Source organism: Octodon degus, unplaced genomic scaffold, assembly GCF_000260255.1.
Source record: "Octodon degus isolate 3935 unplaced genomic scaffold, OctDeg1.0 scaffold00070, whole genome shotgun sequence".
Taxonomy (NCBI): Eukaryota; Metazoa; Chordata; class Mammalia; order Rodentia; family Octodontidae; genus Octodon; species Octodon degus.
The window spans coordinates 11,799,065-11,820,643 of record NW_004524646.1 but is presented as its reverse complement, the minus strand read 5'-3'; the positions used below and the strand labels follow the sequence as shown (position 1 = coordinate 11,820,643).

At 48.7% G+C, this 21,579-nt stretch overlaps 1 protein-coding gene across 2 annotated transcripts in view; it reads right to left on the bottom strand.

Annotated features, from left to right (window-relative positions):
- Evl (Enah/Vasp-like) overlaps positions 1-21,369 on the bottom strand; it is a 54,205-nt gene extending 32,836 nt beyond the window's left edge. For both annotated transcript variants that reach the window (XM_004635190.2, XM_023719616.1), the window contains exons 1-3: positions 21,287-21,369; positions 11,283-11,451; positions 1,801-1,978 (exon numbers count right to left, since the gene is read on the bottom strand). In XM_004635190.2, the coding sequence (XP_004635247.2) occupies positions 1,801-1,978; positions 11,283-11,451; positions 21,287-21,297 (358 nt within the window). In that variant the 5' untranslated portion in view covers positions 21,298-21,369. The remainder of the gene's footprint in view (positions 1-1,800; positions 1,979-11,282; positions 11,452-21,286) is intronic.
- Positions 21,370-21,579: the final 210 nt, after the last annotated feature.

Genomic DNA, 21,579 nt, shown 5'->3' with positions numbered 1-21,579 from the left:
AACCCTGAGCCTCCCAACTTCCCTCCTTAGTCGGTGGTGGGGGTGGCGGTGGAGACAGCAACAGCAGCATGAGTGACAGCAGTGTTACTCATGAACACAAATACCAAAGCATGGTGTGCTGCCTGCTAAACATTTCACCTTCTAGCTCATTTAAATGTAACAAACATCCAGCAGAAAAGTATAAAAACAAAGTATAAGAAGTAAAGCCATGCTGTTATGTGGAGCTGCAGGGGACTCAGGTCAACAATTTCTGATACTGCCAGTGAAGCAGAAGACCCAATACTATTATGGACTACTGAACTCTTAGAATATTTTGCTGAGTTTACACACCTATAATATTCAAATAACAGAACTTAACAAAAAAAAAGGGATACAGATGAATGTCCATTTTGTATCTGTGTATTCAAAATGGTTAGGAAAGATATATAGTTACATTCTTTCAATGAACAGAGGGATTTGTTCTAATGGTGTTTGTAAATAGGATATCATGTTCGCATCTTGTACAGCAATTAACCACTAGGAAGAATGTATGCAATGTGTTGATTATTGAAACTGTCCTACCAATATGGTTTGAAACTGTCTCATTGCTATTTGTTTATCAATAAAATTATGAAATAAATAACTAAATAAATAAATAAATGTAACAAAGAACACCGAATGCCCCCATTTCTAGATAAGGATATTGAGACACAGAAAACATAAGTCACCCAAGAGTTCCTCAGCTAGAATGTGGTGGAACCCAGGCTCAAACCAAGCACTGTGACTCTGAGCTCGGACTCTTAACCAGAGTCTACACCAGCGTAAGGTCCCAGCCACCTGAGGACCACGTCTGCAGCGGCCAAGACACCCCGGGTGGGAAGGCCTCAGTCCTCCCTCTGCAGCTACCACTATCAATGTCCAGTAAGAGCCACACGTAGCACAAGTTCCTGAGTTTGCAGTTTTGCTTTTCTGCTTTAATCACTCTGCTCAGCAAATTTTCCCAGATCTCTTCCCACCATCTCTACAGAGTACCTAGCTCACCCGAGTCTTGCAGGTTTGTGTGGTTTTCACAGCACAAGCACTCCTCTCTTCAGTTTTGCTTCCAACCTCCTTCCTGCCTGTGCCGGGCTCCAGACGTGGGGCATTAGGGGCTTCCCAGTGTGTGCAGGCTCCTCTGGGCCTCCAGCTCCCCCATCTGAGACACGCACTCACACCTCTGCCTCCTGAAGTCCCACCCTCAGCACTCCCACTCGCTCTCCAGTGTCGCCACTGCTGCAGAGCTCTTGGTGGCCTGGATGGGCAGGGTTGCCTGCTTTCTTTCTTGTTTCCTCAAGCGCCTTTCGGTGCCTGTTAGAGCACTTCCTGGGCTACGCTGTTTGTAAATGAACCTGTCCACCGCGACACACGGAGTACTTGAGGGGAGCTTCGGCTCGCTTCCCATCTGGCCTACCAGGCCAGGATCTCACACTAGCTGGTAAGCACCTGCTAAATGGACAACGCCTGAGCTCAAGTGAGCCAGCTGCTTGTTCATGTCTGGCAACCGTGTTCTGCAACATGGGGCAGCACAGCCGAGGAGGCGCGGAGCCATGGGAGCACGCCAGCACTCCCGTGTCTCCTATGTGGTCAGAGACGCAAATGCATTTTCTCCTTCCCACTGCTCACATTTCTCTAAGCCTACAGTCAGGTAGCAGGGCCCTTGGGGGCCCACGTCACGTCACTCAGCGCAGCGGCAGTGCTAGGATGCCGGAGAACTAGAAGCTCGAGTGCCCAGGCAGCATGGGAGAGGACACGGGCTCCAGGCCACGCCCACGCCCTGCTTACCTCCTTCTTGGGAGTTCATGATGTTCAGGGCAAACAGCATTGCATTGGAGAACGTGGTCGCCTCTTCCTTACTGGCAAAGTTTAAGCCGTAGACCTGGCGGGCGTCTCGCCACTGGTGGAAGGTTGGTGTTGCCTGATTGTACTTCAGCCCTTTCACTATTGAATAATTGATCACAACCTGGAGGAGAAAAGAGAGAGAAACATGTGTAAATAAGTAAAATGTAAGCGAGCTGGCCAGAGCTACAACAGGCCAAAGAAAGCATATCCCTGGGGTGAGCGAGGGGTGGCAATGGGGTCTGATGAAGGGGAAAGCACAGCCAGGTACATTTTAGACCCAAATGTGTAGTGCAGGGAAGGGCTGAGAAGCTGCTTCTTTCATGTAATTATGATGCTGCAAGGTCCCGGCCCCCAGAAGCCAAGGCCTGAGCTGGGAGTCAGTGTGACCGAGGGAGCCAGAGCCCTCCGATGCTCCTGCTTGCTCCAACCCTGAGACGCGCACATGATACTGGCGACCCTAAGGAGTTCCAGTGAGGAGCACGGTGTAGCATGTACCTTGTTTGCATCTCACTCACATCTTATCTTCCACAGATGATTCCTCAGGGATACACTCTTGTGACGCATGCTTGTGCCTCCCATAGGCCTCAGCACAATGTTTACTGCTTAAGAATGTATTTATAAATGTTCATGTCTATCATTCCAGCACTGTGGGAGACCGAGGCAGGAGGCTTGCAAGTTCTAGCTTAGCTTAGGTACCTTTGCAAGACCCTGTCTCAAAGTTACAAAGAGGGGTGGGGATGTAACTCAATGCAAAGGCCCTGGGGGCAATCTCCAGTACCAAATACACACTAAGTTATTAGCTAAGAGGATAACTTGGAAAAGCGAATATGCTATGTACATATGCTGCATTCTTACTGTCTTCATTATTAATCAAACAACAATTATCACCTGACCACCAAAAGCAATACCAGGTCTGGCAGGGAAAGACAAAAAGACAAGACAGGAGCCAGACACCACGGCTCATGCCAGTCAAGACTCAACGACAGGTCTGTCTCATCTCTAAAGGGCTCTTGTAGACAAATACAAGACAATTAGTGGGCTGAGCACAGAGCTCAGTGGTGCACAGCTCATTTAGCGTGTGTGAGGTCCGGGTTTTGATTCCTAGCACTGAGAGAAAAAGTAAAGAAACAAAAAGAATGACACTGAAAACTGCATTTAGTAAGTGGTTCATGAAGGCCTGGTGGGCTTCGGTCATCATCCTGCTGCTCCAATCCTTGGGCAGAACTTCCGAGCCGTCTGCTTTCTGGTCTGTGAAACAGAGTATGATATGGCAGTGGTGTGGCACCCTTGCAGCACGCTGTGGGCACTGGATCCTACCCATGAAGACCTCCCACTGGCCTTGTCACACAGCAAGCTGTCCATCTGCGCCAGCTGGAATACAATAAGGTCTTTATCTAAGGGGAAAGCAGGCAGCGTCTGGAGAGGCTGGATGGCCAGCTGCTAGGCACGTGGTGGACAGAGCTGGCTGTAGGAGAGGGGCACGATGCTTCCGAGGTTTCATGATGCCTTGTGTCTAGCTGCTCCCCCAAAGCCTAATGTGGTCAGAGGCAAGCTTTTCAGCAGATCTACGTGTGATGCTGGTATCCAGGATGTGACACTGGGACTGATTCACATTGTGATGCTAGCGTTAAGGGCATGAGTGCTTCCCACCCCAAGGGCAGGTACCCTTGATAAATTATAAGAGAGGGGGCTGCTGCTGTTTGTTGCTGCCTCTCTGCCTCTGCCTGCCATGAACTGTTGTCCCCTGCTGTGCCCCCTGCCTTGGAGCCTGCTGATTATATCGACTGTAACCTAGACACACTGTGAGCCATGCAAACCTTTCCTCCTTTAACTTTCAGCATTGGGTATTTTGTCTGAGCAACAAGAAAGGGAACTAAGACGGATCTCCTGTGGCCACTGGCTCCAAGGGCTCTGTGATTGGAGTTGGGGACAGCTCTCTCTGCTGTGCCCCATCAGGAAGAGATTCAGGGTATGAGAGGGCAAGCAAGCCAGGAACATGTGCCAAATCACCTGAGAGGCATGCATTTCATAATTTAATTGCTACATACTGGCAGGCAGGTATTTCAGCCCACACCTCTACACAGATGTTCTTGCATGACTATTTTTCATTCTTTGTCCTACAAGATTCACCTGAATACACAGATAAAGCAAAATAACTGAGTGGAAATGATTAGGCTTACTTCTGGGTCATCAGAAAAAGGGCTGGAGGCTTTATGGAGTACATGCATGAAAAGAACTGGAAAGTGACCATGGTTAAGGCACAGATGTCCTCTTAAGATTAGGGGACACATTAGTAGTGGCAAAGCAACCAGAATGAGACAGATAACGAGAGGTTCTGTGTTTAATTATTTTTGTTTTGCTGTACTTTCAGTGGACATTAGCAAACTAGAACAAGCCAAAGCAAAATGTTTTACATGGGAGAAAGGCTGGAAATCACTTCCTATCAAGAATGGTGGGAAGATAACAAAGCAGAGGGGAGGAAGATTCTTTGCTGTATCACCACTGCTGTTTCCAGATACTTGAGGGGTGTTCGGGGGATGAGGATTAGAGTGTGGTGGTACAAAATCTGGTGGATGAGGATGGGGGTGCAGCTAGTGCCTCTCTGGAATATGGGACAGTATGACTAGCAGACTAGCTGGAACTCAGAGGAACCTTATGGATTATGCAGCTCTATCTTTTCTTCTTACAGTTGGGAAATAGAACCCAGGGAGAATGAAAGACTTGTCCAGAGTTGCACAGCAACTTAGTGGGAAGGCTGGATTTACCATTCAGGTCTGCAGCCTACATCTCTGCTCCTATTGCCCACAGGGTGAGTTGAAATCCTTCTTCCCACAATTCCTAGCTCTAACCTCTGAAGCCTCAGCGACTGATTCTGGCCGAGGGAGCTTTAGGTGCTAGATCTGGAGAACGCAAAGGTCCCCATCTAGGAGACACTGTGTACGTCCATGGGCAGCACTTTGCCAGGACGCCTGTTTTGTCTACACCTGGAGTATGGAGTGCTCATCAAGCGTTGCCAGCCGCCATGTCCACCCCACCCCCACCCTCTGAAGACAGCTATGGCGCTAGAGACAAGGAGTGGCAGGATCCTGGTTTTACTGCCTTTCACTTGAGTCACACTGGACAAGGTACATCAGTTTCTGCATCCATAAAATGAAGGTAATATTACAAATCTGGCCATACTGAGTACCCATGTGTATATATGTATTTCTATGGGATAGATTTCTATAGCTGGAACTACTAGGTGTACACAACCATTTAAAAACTTACTTTTACTTCTTAGAAAAGTACTTCTAAAGCACCTGTAAAGAAAAGTCCAACATGTCACTTGACCATCCGCAGAGGTGTCCTGTATTAACTGGCAGCTAGACCTGACTGGTCAATAGCTATCACCTCAGCATCAGCATCTGCTCAGAGGTTCTGTTCCATAGTTTACTCAGATTAGCATGAGTTGGAGGACCCAACTGGACACTGTGTGGTACTGCATGTCCACTTCATTTATTTATTTTCTTTTTTGTAGTACTGGGGATTGAACTCAGGACTCCGCACTTGTTAGGCAGGTGCTTATTCTACTGAGCTATCTCCCCAGCCCATGTACGTCCACTTCGGATATGGCATCTTTTAACACCTTGTCTCAACCCCATCCTGCAGAGATAACTACATTTCTGACCTCTGTCACCATCATTAACTTTCTTTTTAAAATCTTTTTTTTTTTTTAAATTTGTGTGTGTGTGTGTGTGTGTGTGTGTGTGTGGCCAGCTCAGCCCACCAGGGGGCGGGCTGGCTGGCATGTGGTGCTGGGGGATTGAACCACGGTCCCTGTGCTTTGCTGAGCTTGTTTTAAGTAGGTGCTTTAGACCACTGAGCCATCTCACCAGCCCCACCATCATTAACTTTTGACTCTTTTAAACTACACAGGGGCTAGGGAGATAGCTCAGTAGAATAAGTGTTTGCCTGGCAAGTGCAAAGGTCTGAGTTCAATCCCTGGTTCTGCCAAAATAAACAAACAAACAAATAAATAAATAAACTACACAGAATTGAATTCACAGGGCACATATTCTTTTGTTTCTGGCTTTTCTCTCAACACAAGGTCTTTGAGATTGACCAGTCTTATGCATCCATCAGTACTTAAATCCTTTTGATTGCCACATGGGTTGCACTTCTAAGCCACAACTAACATCTTCATTCTCCTGTTGATGGGCATCTGGACAGTTCCCAGTTCTCTGCCATTGTGATAAACATTTTTATGCGTGCCTTTTAGGGAACACAAGCACTCCTTCCTCGTGGGACACACCTGGGGTTGGGTTTTAAGGTACATGTGCATTTAGTTTAGCGGGCTCAGTCAGTTTTCCAAAGAGGCGACGCTGATTTTCACTCCTATCAGCAGTAAAGAGCGCTCCCGTTGCTTGGCAACTCTGGTACTGTCAGTCTGTTTAACCGTAGCCCCTCGTGCGAGCAGAGCTAGCTCGCTGTACCTTTCGTTTGTATTTCTCTGATGATCAACAATGCAGAGAACTGTCACACACTTCCAGGCCATTTTTTATGTTCCACTGCTCTTTTGTTCAAGTTTATTCATCAATTTTGAAAAGTTATCTGTCTTTTTTTTTTTTACTGATTCTTTTGGATTATTCTATGTAAGTTTTCACAAGTGCTTTGTCTTACTTAAATGTATGTACTGTGAATATCCTCTTTCACTCTGTAGCTTGGGTTTTCATTCTCTTAATATTGTCTCTTAATGATAGAAACTATTTTATTCTATTTTAAAAAATTCTTTGTCATTAATTCAGACTCGTATTTATTTATTGTTGATACAGGTTCTCACTATGCAGTTTGGACTTGTAGTGACCCTCCTGTCTGAGCCTCTCCAGTGCAGGGATTACAGGTATGTGCCACCACACCAGCTTTCAGGGCCAGCACTGAGCACCTAGAAACTTGGGGTTGGCATGGTAAGTGGTACCAGGGATTGAACTCAGGACCTTCCACTTGCCAAGTAGGTGCTTAGACCACCGAGCTATCCCTCCAGCTCAACAGAAATATTTTAATGGTCAACAATGATTTTGTTCTCCTATAATGTTTGTCTACCCAACGATCTCTGCCGTCTTCACTCTGCCCTGCCTGATTTTAATTCTTTTTAGCACATGGTCTTTTTTTGGTCAATGTTTTATGTCCTGGGAAGAATGTACATTATACAGGTACTGGCTGTACTTCCTACCAGTACAAATTAGGTCAAATATGTGAACAATGTCATTCATAGCTTTGATGTTTTTCTTACATTTGCTTGAACAATCCATTACTTGAGGTAAGATTAGAATCTAAATATGGCTCTGAATTTGATTATTCCTCAAAACCTTTAAATTGGTCCACTTTTGCTTCATATATTTTACAACACATTTTATTAGATAATACAAATTTAGGATTATCTTTCATTGACTTTTGCATCTTTTTTTTTTATTTTTATTTTAGGGAAGGGTCTACAGGGTGTTCAGGGTTTCAATACTAGATCAGACTCCTGGTGATCCACCTGTTTACAGCCTCCCAAGAGCTGGGATTACAGGCGCGCCAGCACGCCTAGTCTCAATTGCTGTCTCAGCGTGCCCCAGGGGTGGGGTCAGCAGAGCAGGCCCGGGGATCGGGGGGTCAAACTCCCAGCCCCTGCGCCTCCTTGCAGGTGCTTTGACCTTTTTATTTAAGAAGAAAACTCCAGTCTTCCTCTTTCATAATACTTGTTATCTGAAGTTCTATCTTGTTTGACGATATGATCATGCCAGTATTTCGGGTCTATGCCCGCAACATTTATCTCTTTCCAACTGTAAAATTTCAACCTCTTCTAATGAGCTGTATTTCAAGACTTACTCCCAAGGATTTTGCAGGACTGCGCTAGATACCTGCGGAAGGATAAACTTATTCTAAAATGCGCTTTCTGACGGGAAGCCCACATCATGGTGCTCACACAGTGTTTATTCTGGGGAGTGCAGACTGTCTTTCCTATTCTTTTCAAGGAAGCTCTGGTACCTCCAAATACCACTGAACATGTTTTTGAGACTCTTGAGTAAAAAGTTAAGAGTCCTTTACAAAAAGACATTTAGTGGTTAATAGTCTTCCTGATGCTATGCATTTACTTGGCTCTACAAACAACAGGATGGACAGACTGGCCAAGACTTTGGAAGGACCTTCCAAGCCAAATTTAATAATCTCTCATAATCTTCCTGAACCCCAGCGCCTCGAGGGCTCACACACAGCGCAGCACACTGCATCCTTGAACAGTATGCTTACAAAGTACCTACTTTTTCAGTGTTGAAAATGAAATTTCAATTCAGTGAATTCAAATTCAGTGAATGAAATTCCTAACTTTATGGTCTAACTTCATGAAGAAAAGAGGTTTCTTCTGCTCATAGTTCTGGGGATCAAGAGCCCATGCCTGATGATGGCCTTCCTGCTAGCAATTCCCATGGGGTACAGGGACAGTCCCTTCTGTTTGTTCCCTCTTAGAGAGCCACGAGGATTCAATACAGGGCTTAGTGGAGGCCTTATCTAGTGCTATGCACCTCCACAGAGCCCCACCTCTAACACTTGTGTTGAATTAGTCCCCATCTTTGCTGAGGGCTCACGGTGGGATTCCATTCCCTAGCAGTCTCCCGCAGAACTCCATCCCAGCCACAGGCTCTTGGAAAAGCTTCCTCTGATTGAGTTCAGCTCTCCTTTGTGACGCTGTTCCCACAGTCTTGCTAGGGCTGTTCTCTGGGGTGTGTGTGAACAGTGGACATGGCAAGCCTACGCCCTTCTGCTGCTCTCTTCCCTGGGGAGAGGATCCTGTTCCTCCTCCTTGCTCTATATATCACTCTGCGCCCTGGGTGCCCCTCCTTGTCCTTTCCAGTCCTCACCATCCATGTGCGGCCCTGACATTCTGGGCGTAGGACGGGCAGTGCAGTGCCCAGCAGGGCTATGGTGTCCCCTTTTCAGTCCTCCCCTCTATGAACTCACTCTGCCTGCTGCTAGTAACTCCCCAGTATTATCCACAGTACTTCCGTTACTGTGGCCTGTGAACCCACTGACATTTTCAGTGTCCACCACTCAGTCTCAGCTAAAACTCCTCTTGGTTTTTCCTCTCTCCACGTGAGATTCAGGTCAGACTTTGGTACCTATGCTCTTCTCCACAAAGGAGCATCTGGTTTTGAATCTACCTACTGGACAATTTAAATGGGGATAATAATTTTTGCACCATTATCCTTAGAGGGTTGTTGGGAGCATGAAATAATGGCTATGAAAAGACTCCAAAGGACTGTGAGCTTGAGCCAGCCTGGGCAACACAGTATAAGACAAGGGGGTGGGTGTAGCCTAGCGCGAAGATTCTATGTCTGACCCCCAGAACTGAAAAAAACAAAAGGAGAGTGCTCTGTAATCCACAAAGAACACTGAACATATAAGATGTCACATTACTTATAGGACTAGGAATCTTTGTCTCAAGATATTTGACCACTTTAACATAGTGGTCCACAATGAATGGAACGTGTGAACATCAATCCTTGTCTTCTGAGATCACCAAAGTCAAGAGGGTACCAGAATCCCTCTTACTTCCTCTGACACCCTTGCTAGCTAGGAATTACTTTTATGCTCCCAACCAGTGTGCCCCACCGCTGGGGAAGACAGTCTCAGCCACACCAAGGAGCTTGGCCCTCGAACATGCGACTCCACATGGAAGGCTGGTACACTTTGATCTACAGTGTTCCTCAAAAACCTCATTTTGGGAAGTGACCAGGTCATGGGGACTTGCTGTGAGGAGGGAGTCCTGGTAGGAGGTGGCCGAGGGGATGTGGTGGTCCCCACCTGGTCCCCTCTTCTCTCTCACAGCAGCTCTCCTCTGCCAGGCCCTTCTGCCATGCCAATTTTCCTGGTGGAGCTGCCTGGCTGTGCGTGGACAGAGACCTTCTGAGTGTGAGCCAAAATAAACTTCTTCCTTGATTTGTGGGTGTCAGTATTGGGCCTCCACAATGATGAAACGGACTAACACAAAGGCTGTTTCTGATGCTTCCCTGGCAGACTCCTGGAGGTCTCTAAGTTAGAGGCAACATAGCCCATCCCTTCCTGCATGGGAAAAACAGCTCTTCTTCAGTGTGTGGTTTCCTCTAACAGGAGGGCAGCAGTTCAGGCTGAGAACAGGTGCTTTTCAGTCACACTGTCTCCTCAGTGTGCCCTGAAGGAGACCAAGTGGCATGAAAGGAATGGAACACTTAGCACAACTGAAGCCAACACTCATGGGACATCCACTATGATTCAGGAACTACAACTGGTACAGGGCCTGTGTCAGAGGGTGATTACACCCCCCATGGAATGTTCTGGAAGTCTGTGAGACATTTTTGATTATCACCACAATTGGGGCCAAGGATTTAATCTATCCTGCCTGGCACAGTGTGAAGATTTGAAACCAGTAAATTAGAAGGACAGGGAAGCCACTTCTGATAGGTTTCTAGAAAAACTCATGCCACGAAGGCTCACCAACAAGGGAAAGGGAGGCTTCTGGGGCCAAGAACTCAAGGCCAGACTACCTTATACACGGGTCCTGAATGGTGACATCTCTTCCAGCCACAGAACATGAAAGCTAAATAGGGCTATTCTGGCCAAGGTAGAAAGCCCTTCTTTGGGCCACACTAAAAGCAGAACCCAAGTTTCTGTCCTCTTGCTAGCCGCCAAGAGACAGACTCTTTAGCAGCTGCAGGCTGCCTGCTCCTCACCTTAGCCAGAGTGTGGCCAACAGATGCCCCCTAGATATGAAGGCCGAGGCCACAGACCTGTTAGCTTCACTGCTAAACATGCCTGATCAATCTCTAAGAAGCTGGAGGGGAGCTCTCCAAGATCACCACGGATGAGCAGGCATCCCACTTCTTTACATCCTGACTTCAGTCTGTCCCAACCAACTGCTCTGCCTTAGTGCTGGGTGTGACCTTCAAGACATGGTGGACAGGGGCGATTACCTCTACATGGGGACTTCACAGGCACACTCATGAACCACCGCTTCTGACTTACCCAGGCGGGGCAGAGATGGGCCCAGCTTTCCAGTAACCTCCAAATTTTTCCAAAGTCAAAGGACTAAGTCACTAAAAATCTTAATAGCTACCTCATAGGTGAGTAAACTCAGGATTAAGACTGAAACATTTATGCACTCAGGCTTTCAAAGCTTTTCCACATCAACTATTTAATTCTAATCTGACAACTGACACCATACAGCAGGCAGTGTATAGATCAGTCTCCAGGCAACGGATGGAGAAACCACGTTCAGAAGACAGAGACTGCTTAAGGCTTCATACCTTGCTTAAGAAACCAGAGTCAGAATGTGAACTCAGTTCTCAGATTCCAAATACTACTCCCCTCCCCTAGGTGGTGACGGGGGCTCGGGCACAGGCTTGAGGTAGAATCTGTGTCCCCACACTCACCTGCTGATCCTGTAGCTTGACTCCAACGACTCTGAAGGCATTGCAGGCAGTGTTGTGGTAGATGTTGATCCGGCTGAATCCCTGCTGTCCAGGCTTGATTGGTACCCATTTCTTACTGGTGTCATCGTAGACCATCACGGAAGCCCGAGCTTGGCAAATACTCTGTTCACTGCAGAGCAAGAAACCCCCCCAGCCCGGAGCATTAGTCTCAGCTAGAGTGGACGGAAGCTGGCTTTGCTCTTTCTGAAACCGAGACCAGTGCCTACTTGACATGCAGAAGCGTTCTGCCAGTCAGGCTCCAGAGACCACAAGGAGTGGAAGGAAGTGTGGTGCCAAACTTGGAACAGCTGGGAAAGAGCTCCAGCTGCGCTTCTAGGGGAAAGGCCCCTGACCAAGAGAGGAATCGTTATAGCTTGCCAACTGCCTGCAACGCCCCAGGCACTGCACTAAATCCTGTAAATGCAGAGTGCTGCTTCAGAGCCTGTGGGCTCCGCATTTACACACAAGCCCAACCCTGAGTGTATCCCTGTCTCTGGTACATCAGGGTTTCTGAAATGAAGAGTGGGGTGCAGTTGTTAAAGGGAGACCCTTCCAGCAGTGGTGAGTGGAGCTGTCAGCCACCTAAAGACAACAGCAAACTGGAAACAAAGCCCAAAAGCCAACCTTCAGAAGCAATGACAGAGAAGCGAGGTGTGTCCTATGAACAAGCATAACAACGAAGCCAGGTAGTCAGGGCAAAGCCAAATTATGCTCACTTCACCATCTTTAAGAAATCAGGGAACCAAAATATTTGGAAAAGGTCCCTGTGGGTACTGGGTGACAGAAATCATGGTTTTCCCCATTCAATCAGTGACTTGCAGTCCTGAACTTGGCCAGTGTCGTGGGCTCCTAAGGATACCAGGGGCACTTCCTCACTGGCTAAGGCACAGATTACCACGGACTAACACCATGTCTGCATAGAGTGCTGTACAGGCTTCCTCCCATTTTGTTTTAGATGAACTCCTATGCATGCTTCTTGATGGTTATGTGCCAGTGTTGGGTCGTGGGCCTGTTCTGAATATCTGGCCCCTGAACGCTCACTGTAGGCTCCCAGAACTGAAAAGAAGCCTCGATGACCTAGCCTTTCAAGGGTTCAATACAGCAGATCTGATGACAGCACCAAGGCTTTGAATGACACGGAACAGAACTTGCTACTCTCCAAAGTGGTCCACTAGTGGTCAGCTGCTCTGTGTCATGTTCTCGCTGCTGTCCAGAGTTACTGGGCTGGGGGTGGTGGGGCAGCTGATGACAATCCACTGGACAACTGAAATGGGTGTCAGCTCTTCCCTAGATCAACCACACACTCCTTTGGCCGTCCCAGGAAGCCTTTCTACTGAGCCCGTGCCTTGTCATGTTCACTTCTAGAGCCAGGTCCTAAAAGTGAGCATGGCATTTTAGCCTTAGTCTGGCAAACACAGATACTGGTAAGGCCAAGCTATGTTTAGACAAGAACCAGGAGGGGGCCGGTTCTGCCTCAGAGGGCTCCTAGCTAGTCGGGAAGTCAGACAAAGCACTACAAAACTTATCCCCAGGAGGAGGGGAGAGGAGAGACTTTCTGAAGAAAATGCTGTGTGGGCTTAAGGACAAAGACTTTCAACCCCAGACCAAGGCAGGAAACGGATGTGGGTCTCAAGGGGAGGAGACAGCAGCTGGCAGAAGCAGGAACCACGAGGTGAGGTTCGAAGAGAGCTGCAGAGCCTGAGGGTGAAGTGAACTGGGGTAGCACGCGTGCCTTATGGTGGTGCCAGGAAGAGATGCATAAATACAGTACTTTGTACTGGCCCACCACCTACTAGATGCTTAAACACCGACTCTCACTTCACACGAAGCGACCTGTTCCATTCTCACGAGGCCATTTGCTCTGCTCTCATCTTTCACTCTGGCTGCTTCCTTTGGAAACGTCCCTGTGGGCTCCTCTTCTGACCACGGTCTTTCCTGGGCAAGGGAGGGAGGATGGGGCATGGGATGGGCATGCTACAGACGGCCTGGCTGGCTGGTGCCAGAGAACAAGGCCCAGGCACAGTCAGCGGGCTCCCTCCTGCACAGGTATATGTGTGTGCACGCATGCAGCCACCTGATCTGAGGATGGTTCGGCCTCAGCTCTGTAAAATAAGGGGAATGATCTGCTGGACTATCTTCGATATTAGCTCTAGATGGGATTACACAGAAAACACACAATCCAGCAATTTCCAACCATGATTAGTACCCAGATCCCACTTAAGACCAGGAAAACATCCTCTCAATGAACAGCCTCAGGCAGGAAGCCTTCAGGTGGGCGAGCTTGGCGCTGCTCTCTAGATGGCCATCTTTATCTCTTGTTCTCTTATCCCAGAGGACAAGGTGGCAGTCACAAGGGCTGTGGGGTCCAGACTTTGTGGAGTGTCCCAGGGGCACTGAGGGCAGTGGGCCACCCCAGGCCTCTTGGTGGGGAATCTTCATTCTGGCTCTCTGAGCCTCGTAAGTTCCTCTGACTGCCGACACCTGTCACTTCTGGGGTGGGGGTCACTGTGCCACTGAGAGCACGCTGACACGCACGTCCTCTGGGCCCTCCTGCCTTGGACTTATCACTCTGACCCTTCGGGCCACTGTTCTGAGGGACTGTTTATTCCCTTCACCAACAAGAACACAAATCCCATGGGACAGGTTGCTTTTATTTCTTTTATTCAAGTATAGTGCATTTCTGCAGCTCCAGTGTCTGGGACTCACTGATTTTCCAGAAAGAGCTGATAAGTGCTTGCTTTTAAGTTTGAGTTTGCTGAGTGTTCTACTTCTTGTCCCTTGAAGACTTTTTTGGGGGAGTGGGGCTAGGGAAAAAGGACCACGACTCTTGTGAACCCTAAATACCTCTATTTCCTTTCTCTTTACCCACACTAATTAAAAGAACGAACCAAGAAATGTCTGAACCACGAATGACTGAGAAATGTATCTCTATGCTTACAGTACTAAAAAGAAACTCAACCATCTTTTGGTCCCAAGACAGTCTCTCTCTCCAGGGGAAGACATGCATGCACATGCACAGTCCACACCGCCACCAAGTCCTGCATCTGGAGGCATGAAGGTGCCACCTGTGCAGGGGACCCAGGGAGTCCCTGAGGGAGAAGCCAGTGAGGTGGAAGCCAGATTTGCCAAGAGGAGAGAAGGGAGCGAATCCCTTGGGGCCGGGAAGTATCAGGAGGTATGGAGGCTGAGGTGTTGGAGTAGCGACTCCTCAGTCACACCATGCCCACATCTTTCTCAACACGCACTCCAGGGGAATGAGGAAAGCTGTCTCGTGCCACATTCCAATTTTGCAACTGAGAAATCTGGACTTACAGGCATGGGAGGAGCTAACAAGGCATCTGGAAGCAGCTGCTTTTAAATTCTTTTAAAAAATCTTTTATTTATTTAGTACAGGGTCTTGCTATGCACCTCAGACTCAGTAATCCTCCTGTCTCAGCCTCCCCAGTGCTGGGATTACAGGCATGCACTACCACGCCTGGTTCTGGTGACTGACACATGTCTGGGGTTCTGGGCTGGCACAGCATGTGGTACCAGGGATTGAGCCGGGTCTTTGCACTTGCTAGGCAGGCACTTAGACCGCTGAATTATCTCCCCAGCCCAGCAGCTGCTTTTAGATGATGAGACAGGCATGGGAAGGGAAGCCTCACCCCACCTCCACAGCTGATAGGGAGGTGCCGTGCCAGACAGCAGCCCTCCTTCTTTCTGTCCTGCAAGGGGTTTCTTCTGCTATTTATTTATTTATTTATTTATTTATTATTTTGTAGTGCTGGGGATTCAACCTATAGGTGCTCTGCCACTGAGGTATGTCCCTGTCCCTTTTTATTTTTTATTTTGAGGCAGGGCCTTTCTAAATTACCCAAGATGAGTGCAACTTAAATTTGCAATCCTTCTGCCTCTGCCTCTCTAATAGGTAGGACTGCAGGTGTCAGTCACCGGGCCTGGCCCTCTACTTAGCAGAGCAGGAAAACCCAACTCCAACCTTTTCTTGCTATTTTGAAGTTATTTTTCTTCCAGATTTTGGTTTTATTTTGGAATGTAAAGACCTATAGAAATGTACAACATAAACCACTATCCCTTTCATCTAAATTTGCCTCGGTTAGCATCTTGCCACATGTGGGTTCTCTCTTTTTTTCCTGAATTATGAGGGTAAGTTACAGGCATCATATTTCAGTCCTGGGCTCCTGACCATACATTTCTTTAAAATAAGGGCATAGCTGGGGATGTGGTTAGTGGCAGAGCACCTGCTAATATGTGGAAAGCCCTGGGTTTGAGTTCTAGCAACACACACACACACACACACACACACACACACACACACCAAAAAAGAAAAAAAAAACCCCAAAACTGTCTCAAATAAGAAAATAATAAAAAGGCTGGGATGTAGATCCATATGAATGATCAATTTGGGTTCAATTCCCTAGTACTGCCAATCTATATATCTTGATATATAATGTAAACATCATTATTATTATTTTTTTTTTAAAGTTGTTTTTTTTTTTAATTTATTTATTTATCCATCTATCCATTTATGTGTGTGTGGCCAGCTCAGCCCACCAGGGGGCGGGGCTGGCTGGCATGTGGTGCTGGGGGATTGAACCGTGGTCCCTGTGCTTTGCCAAGCTTGTTTCAAGTAGGTGCTTTAGACCACTGAGCCATCTCACCAGCCCCAACATCATTATTATACCGAAGAAAATCAATAATTTCCAAATAAATCCATAGAGTCCACACTAACAGTCATTTTTCCCAAAAAATATTTTTGCTAATTTTGGAGTGTCCACTCCTATATTGCACATGGATAAGAATAAGACTGTCTGCTTATTCTTTAGCTAGGATGCCAGGCTGTTTTTTCTCTTCTGATAATGACTTTTTGGGGAAGATCTGAGGCCACTTGTCTGGTAGGCTGTCCCCACTCTGGGCTGTTTCTGACTAAATTCAGGAAGAATCCTACACAGCCAACAGTGGGCAACACTTCTGGCTGCATGCAACCATGTAACCTTAGGTGCCTCTGATTTGAGAGGCAAGGGCTAGTCAAGGGAAGCTCATCAGATCTGCCACATAAAGGCGGATCTCTCCCTTGCTAGGTTAGAAATTACCCATAGGCTGACTTTTTGCTTTGCTTTTGGTAGGAATTGGGAGTACAAGCCCTTTGCACTATGCTACCCCCAGTCCTTTTCAGGTTTTATCTTGAGGCAGGATCTCACCAAGCTGTCTAGGCTTGGCTCATCCTGTGGTCTCCCTGCCTCAGGCTTCTGAGCTCTTGGCATTACAGGCATATGGCACTGAGCCAGCTCTCTAGAGCTCAAACATTTCTTTATAAATTCTGATGTGTGCCCGTGTCTGTGAGGGATCACTGGGGAGGTGGGCTAGGCTTCAGCACAGCCCTGGCCCAGCTGTGGAGAAGAGGCCTGGTTCAAGTCCTGTGCCACATTCATCTCTTGAGGGTACACGACAGTGTGTGAATGAGTGCCCCTGACTCTCTGTGTGGCCACTTGGCTCCATTCAACCACCAGCAGGAACTGCATAATGTTTACCCAGCATGAACGCGCACAGAAGGGAGAGGACTGTAATCTGGGACAGACTCCATAAAATCAGAGATTCGTAGGCTCCTCTAACCTTGACTGCAATTTTAGGCAAGTTCTGTTGAGAAGCCACCACTAGGAAACCGATCCTGAGAGTTGAGACCTGGCTCCAGAGCCCAGCTCTGCCATATTGCTTCTGACCCTTGTTCTGGGGAAGAGCCTTACACTACTTCAGAGAGTGAATATGAGGGTTTCGCACAACACAGATGAGGCGGCTAGCATAACAGTTAGCATGCAGCCCCCCAGGCTGGCAAGACAGTTCAGCAGACCAAGTGCCTACTTAGGCAAGCGTAAGGTCTGGGGTTCGATCCCCAGCACCATATGCCTTGCCACCCTGCCCCCAGGCCCACTGAGTTGGCCACTAGTCCTGGTGTGGTGGCACATGCCTGTAATCCCAGAGCTCGGGAGGCTGAAAACAGGCGGGTCACGCGTCCAAGCTCTGTAGTGAGACTGTATTCCACATACATTAAACATTAACAACAAAACCCCAAAACACCTAGCACTCTCAGAAAGACTAGCTGCTTCCCTTTGCTCATCTGTGGGCTCAGTCACCAATTCCCAGTCTTCTGCCCAGCAGCCAGAAGAGCTCAACACTCTCATGAGAGGGGTACAGACCCTTGACAATGGCATTGTCTGGACTGGCAGCTTATTGGGTCCTTTGGGATGCAGGAGTCTGAGGTTCCAGATGCTCTCCAAGAGACAGGGCTACATATCTCTAAGGAAATGTGATCTGGGAGAGTAGCCATGAGAACTCTGAGGCCCTCATTGGTCACAAACCTCTGGGACAGAGACCTCCTGTTGTCTTCAAACACTGGCAGAGGCCCAGGTTTTGGCGAGAGGGCCTGTGGGTGATGGGGTTGGGTGAGGGCTTTACAACTTTGCACCTATTAGGCCAGTGGAAGCAGCGAGATGACTGTGTCCAGTCAGCCAGCTGCCCAACACACAGCCAGCCATGGGTACAACGCTGGGAGGCTGTGACATGTATCTCTCTGGTCGCCTCTCTAACCCTGACACCAGAAGCTCCACTGAGAAGTGACCATGGCAGCCCAGCATCCCCAGTACCACTGGGATCCAAATGAAAGCCTGCAAGCCAGTAAACACATGCTTTTAGGCAATGTTTCAGACTTTGGGTCACACTAGGGAACTAAATAGATGGAAATCCTTGCTTTCTTGGAGCCAGACAACAAATAGCAAACATAATGATACAGTACTATGTAAAGAAGTTGTGTGGGGCTGGTGAGATGGCTCAGTGGTCTAAAGCACCTACTTAGAACAAACTTAGCAAAGCACAGGGACCACGGTTCAATCCCCCAGCACCACATGCAAGCCAGCCCCGCCCCCCGGTGGGCTGAGCTGGCCACACACACACACACACACACACACACGCACGCACACATAAATAAATAAAAGAAAAAGGGAATATTTTTTGCTATATGTTTATCAATAAAACTTTGAAAAGAAAAAAAAATAAATAAATGTAGACCCTGTTAAAAAAAAAAAAAAAAGAAGTTGTGTGATGCATTACGTGATGGGTGCTTTAGAAAGAAATACAAAGCATGATGAAGACTGGGCAGGGGCGGCCTGGGGTGAGGTGGCCTGGCTCACCCCGGAGGACAGATACCCCATCCCTCTGCTGCTGTGCTTTCTCCGTCACACTGCAGTGTCACTCCACCTTGCTCTACCTCTTCTAGCCAGGATCCAGGCCCACAGGTTTCCTCACCAGCTCTGTAGCTCTCTGTACCAGGCCTCGCTCAATGTGGCCAAAGGTATTGCCCCTAGTCATGGGACTTGTGTTCCTCATGTCCGCAGTGGCTCTACCCAGAGGCCCCAGGTCCTGCTGCCCATCTTTTCTGCATCTGCTGCCTCTCTCTAGCTGAGCCCTGTTCCGCTGCCACCCCTGGCCTGGGAGATGCGGAGCTTCCACGGGGTCTTGCTGCCTTCATTCCTGTCATTGCCAGCTCTGAGCCACACAGCAGTCAGAGGGGTCCTCTGCAGGATCCCCTAGAGGCCTCTCCCTCAGCTGAGAACCCCGCCTAGGCTCTGCAGGAACTCAGCTCCTCTACTCTGGCCCTCTTAGTGTGCTATCAGCTTCTTCTTTTCCTGACCCTGGAGCCTGCCAAGGTGTCCCCATCTCACGACACTTACTGCTGCCTGGTGTTTTCATCTCTAGAGATTTACATGGCTGCTTCATGTCCCACTGGGGTCAACCATAGGCCTGCCCAGGGGGCAGTCGAGGCATTCCCTACACCATCGCTCTAGTGGCCTTCCTGCAGCTCTTGCTTAGTATTTCTTGAATATCTCCAAGAGGACAAGACTGCCCACCCAGCTTGTTCTGTCTGCCCAGCTCCCAGAGCACCCCCTCTTGGTCCCCCAAAATCTCTCTTGTTCTTCAAAGTTTGCCTGAGAGCTCACTTTTTCCTTGAGGTCTTTCCTGACAGCCCCAGCCTCTCCACTCTTGCTGTCCTTCCTGTCATCACTTCTGGTCTGCTGTGCTGCCTGCACACTGGGCGGCTCCACACCGCTGTGTGTGCGTGACCCGAGGCCAGAGGACGGTTTTCCTGCCATGTGAGAGAGAGAGAGGGCAATGCTGTCACACTGCAGCGAGCAGCAGGGGCATAGGAAGGGCTGGCTCTGGATCTCTTTCACTCACTGAAAGCACATTCTTCAGATAACACCAACCATCATGGTGCTCCCCAGAAGTCCTATCTCCCAGGGACACTCACCAGCATGGCTGGTGCAGTGCTGTCATGCAGGAGTCCCCTCCCAGGGCTATGGAGGCTATTAAGGAAGACTGGACTTTCAGGCCTGGCCCTGAGAAACCGCTACCTTCCCAGTTTAGTCCATTCTACTTTCTGCTGCCATTCAGTGTCCTTGTGCTGCCCACCAGCTTCCCCTGCCTTTACAAAGAGGACTTGTGAACCCCTGCACACCCCTAGGTGCTTACTTGTCCTTCATGTGATGCCTGGAAAGGCAGCAAGTACCTTGGTCACTTCTTCGCTTAACCTGGCTCTTGTCAATAAACGCTCAAGACTTACTCCAGGAGCCTGCGGAGGGGAGGGAGCTCCTGCCTGCTTACACCTGCCTCCTCTGGCAGTATCCCGCCCCAATCTACTGTTGCTAGTGTCCGGCATGCTTTGCAGGCGCAGACCTTGCAATCTCTAAGTCTTAAAAGCCCTTTAAATAAAATGCTGTGCTTTCAACTCTTTTACCTCTCAGTATCTCCTGCCATCAGTGACTGACAGCAGAGCAAGCTGCCTACGCTTCTCATGGCGCCATTCAGAACTGGAAACAACTTACTTTGGCACGGGAAGCATTCTGCTTTCTACAGTCCCACCTGTCCATTTTCCTTTCAGGAAAACGATCAGATGACAGAAAACTGGCTGCAAAAGAACAGGAATAAAGCCACCAAATATGATGGCACGAGTGGTGCATCTCCCCAGCCTGGCTGGCCTCTGCATGCTGGAGGCACTTGGGACACGTTCCACCTGCTGGCCCATCATGGGCTCACTCACTGCAAAGTGTGTCCAGGAGCCCCACCTGGGAGAAGCAAGGTGGGGGGTGCCACCTTGGGGAGCAATGGGGAGCTCCAGCGGCAGTCCTTCCCCACTGCCCTGCTGCCCTGCAGGCCCCACAGTGCTTCAGAGCTCAGCACCCTCAGACATGGCAGCACCTCCCTTGCCTGTCCAAGAGGGCAACAGACTTGAGGAAGAGCACTGGTTGAGCAAGTTTGGAAGATGTCAATTTAAGGTGAGGGATTCATATTTTAAGCTAGGCACAAAAGTGTAAAGTATTAAATTAAATCCAAGGTGCAATTCTCTGGGAAGAAAACTCTGTGCTATTGCCTATAACCTCTGTGGAGTAACAGGGCAGGGGACAGCCATGTTCAAACTGTGGTCCCGGCCTGAGGAAGAGCAGGTACAACAAGCATGCTTAGCTGTGGCTGAGCCAGGCTCCAGACCAAGTGGCCTGAGGGTCCTAGTGAGTGCTACCCTAGTTCAAGTTTTCATTGTAAAAGGTGCCTTGGTCTCTGCTTGCCAAGCTTGGGTCATCCCAGGGTGGAAAGCCAGGACCCCAGGCCACCACCGAGTTAGGCATCAGTCACTGAGTGCTCAGCACTCCTCCCTGTCCTCCAAGGCAGGCAGCTGAGGAGCCACTCCAGGTTGCAGACATCAAGAGATAGGAGTTTGGGAAGGGAAAGGCTGGCAGGCAAGGAGTGAAGCCACTAGCTTTTCATGTGACCATGGGCAAGTCCCTTGCACTTAGGTCTTGGATTTTCTGACCGTTGATTGGTATAACAAGGGTACCTGGTGATTTCTCCATGGCCTTCACTAGTAAAGATATTCCCTTTTGACAGCCCTCTGTCCCCTTGGGGGTCCCAGTACTCACCACATGGCCATGGCTGGGAGGCTGCAGCACAGAGAACCTCAAGAGAGGAGACCTATGTTCCCCCAGGGCGACGTGGGTCAGAGGACTAGATTCCCTCAGCACAGTGACTTGATTTTTAAGACTCTACTTAAAACCAAACAGGAAAAGGAAGCTGAAGTAGAGACAAAGGGGAAACAAACCCCAGTTAAAAACTGAAACCTAGGTAGAAAATAGAGAAACAAGAAGCGAGCAGGGCAGGGTCCCACTAGTGTGGGTGGCTGTAAGTGGTGGTAAAGAGGTGGTGCAGGCCCAAA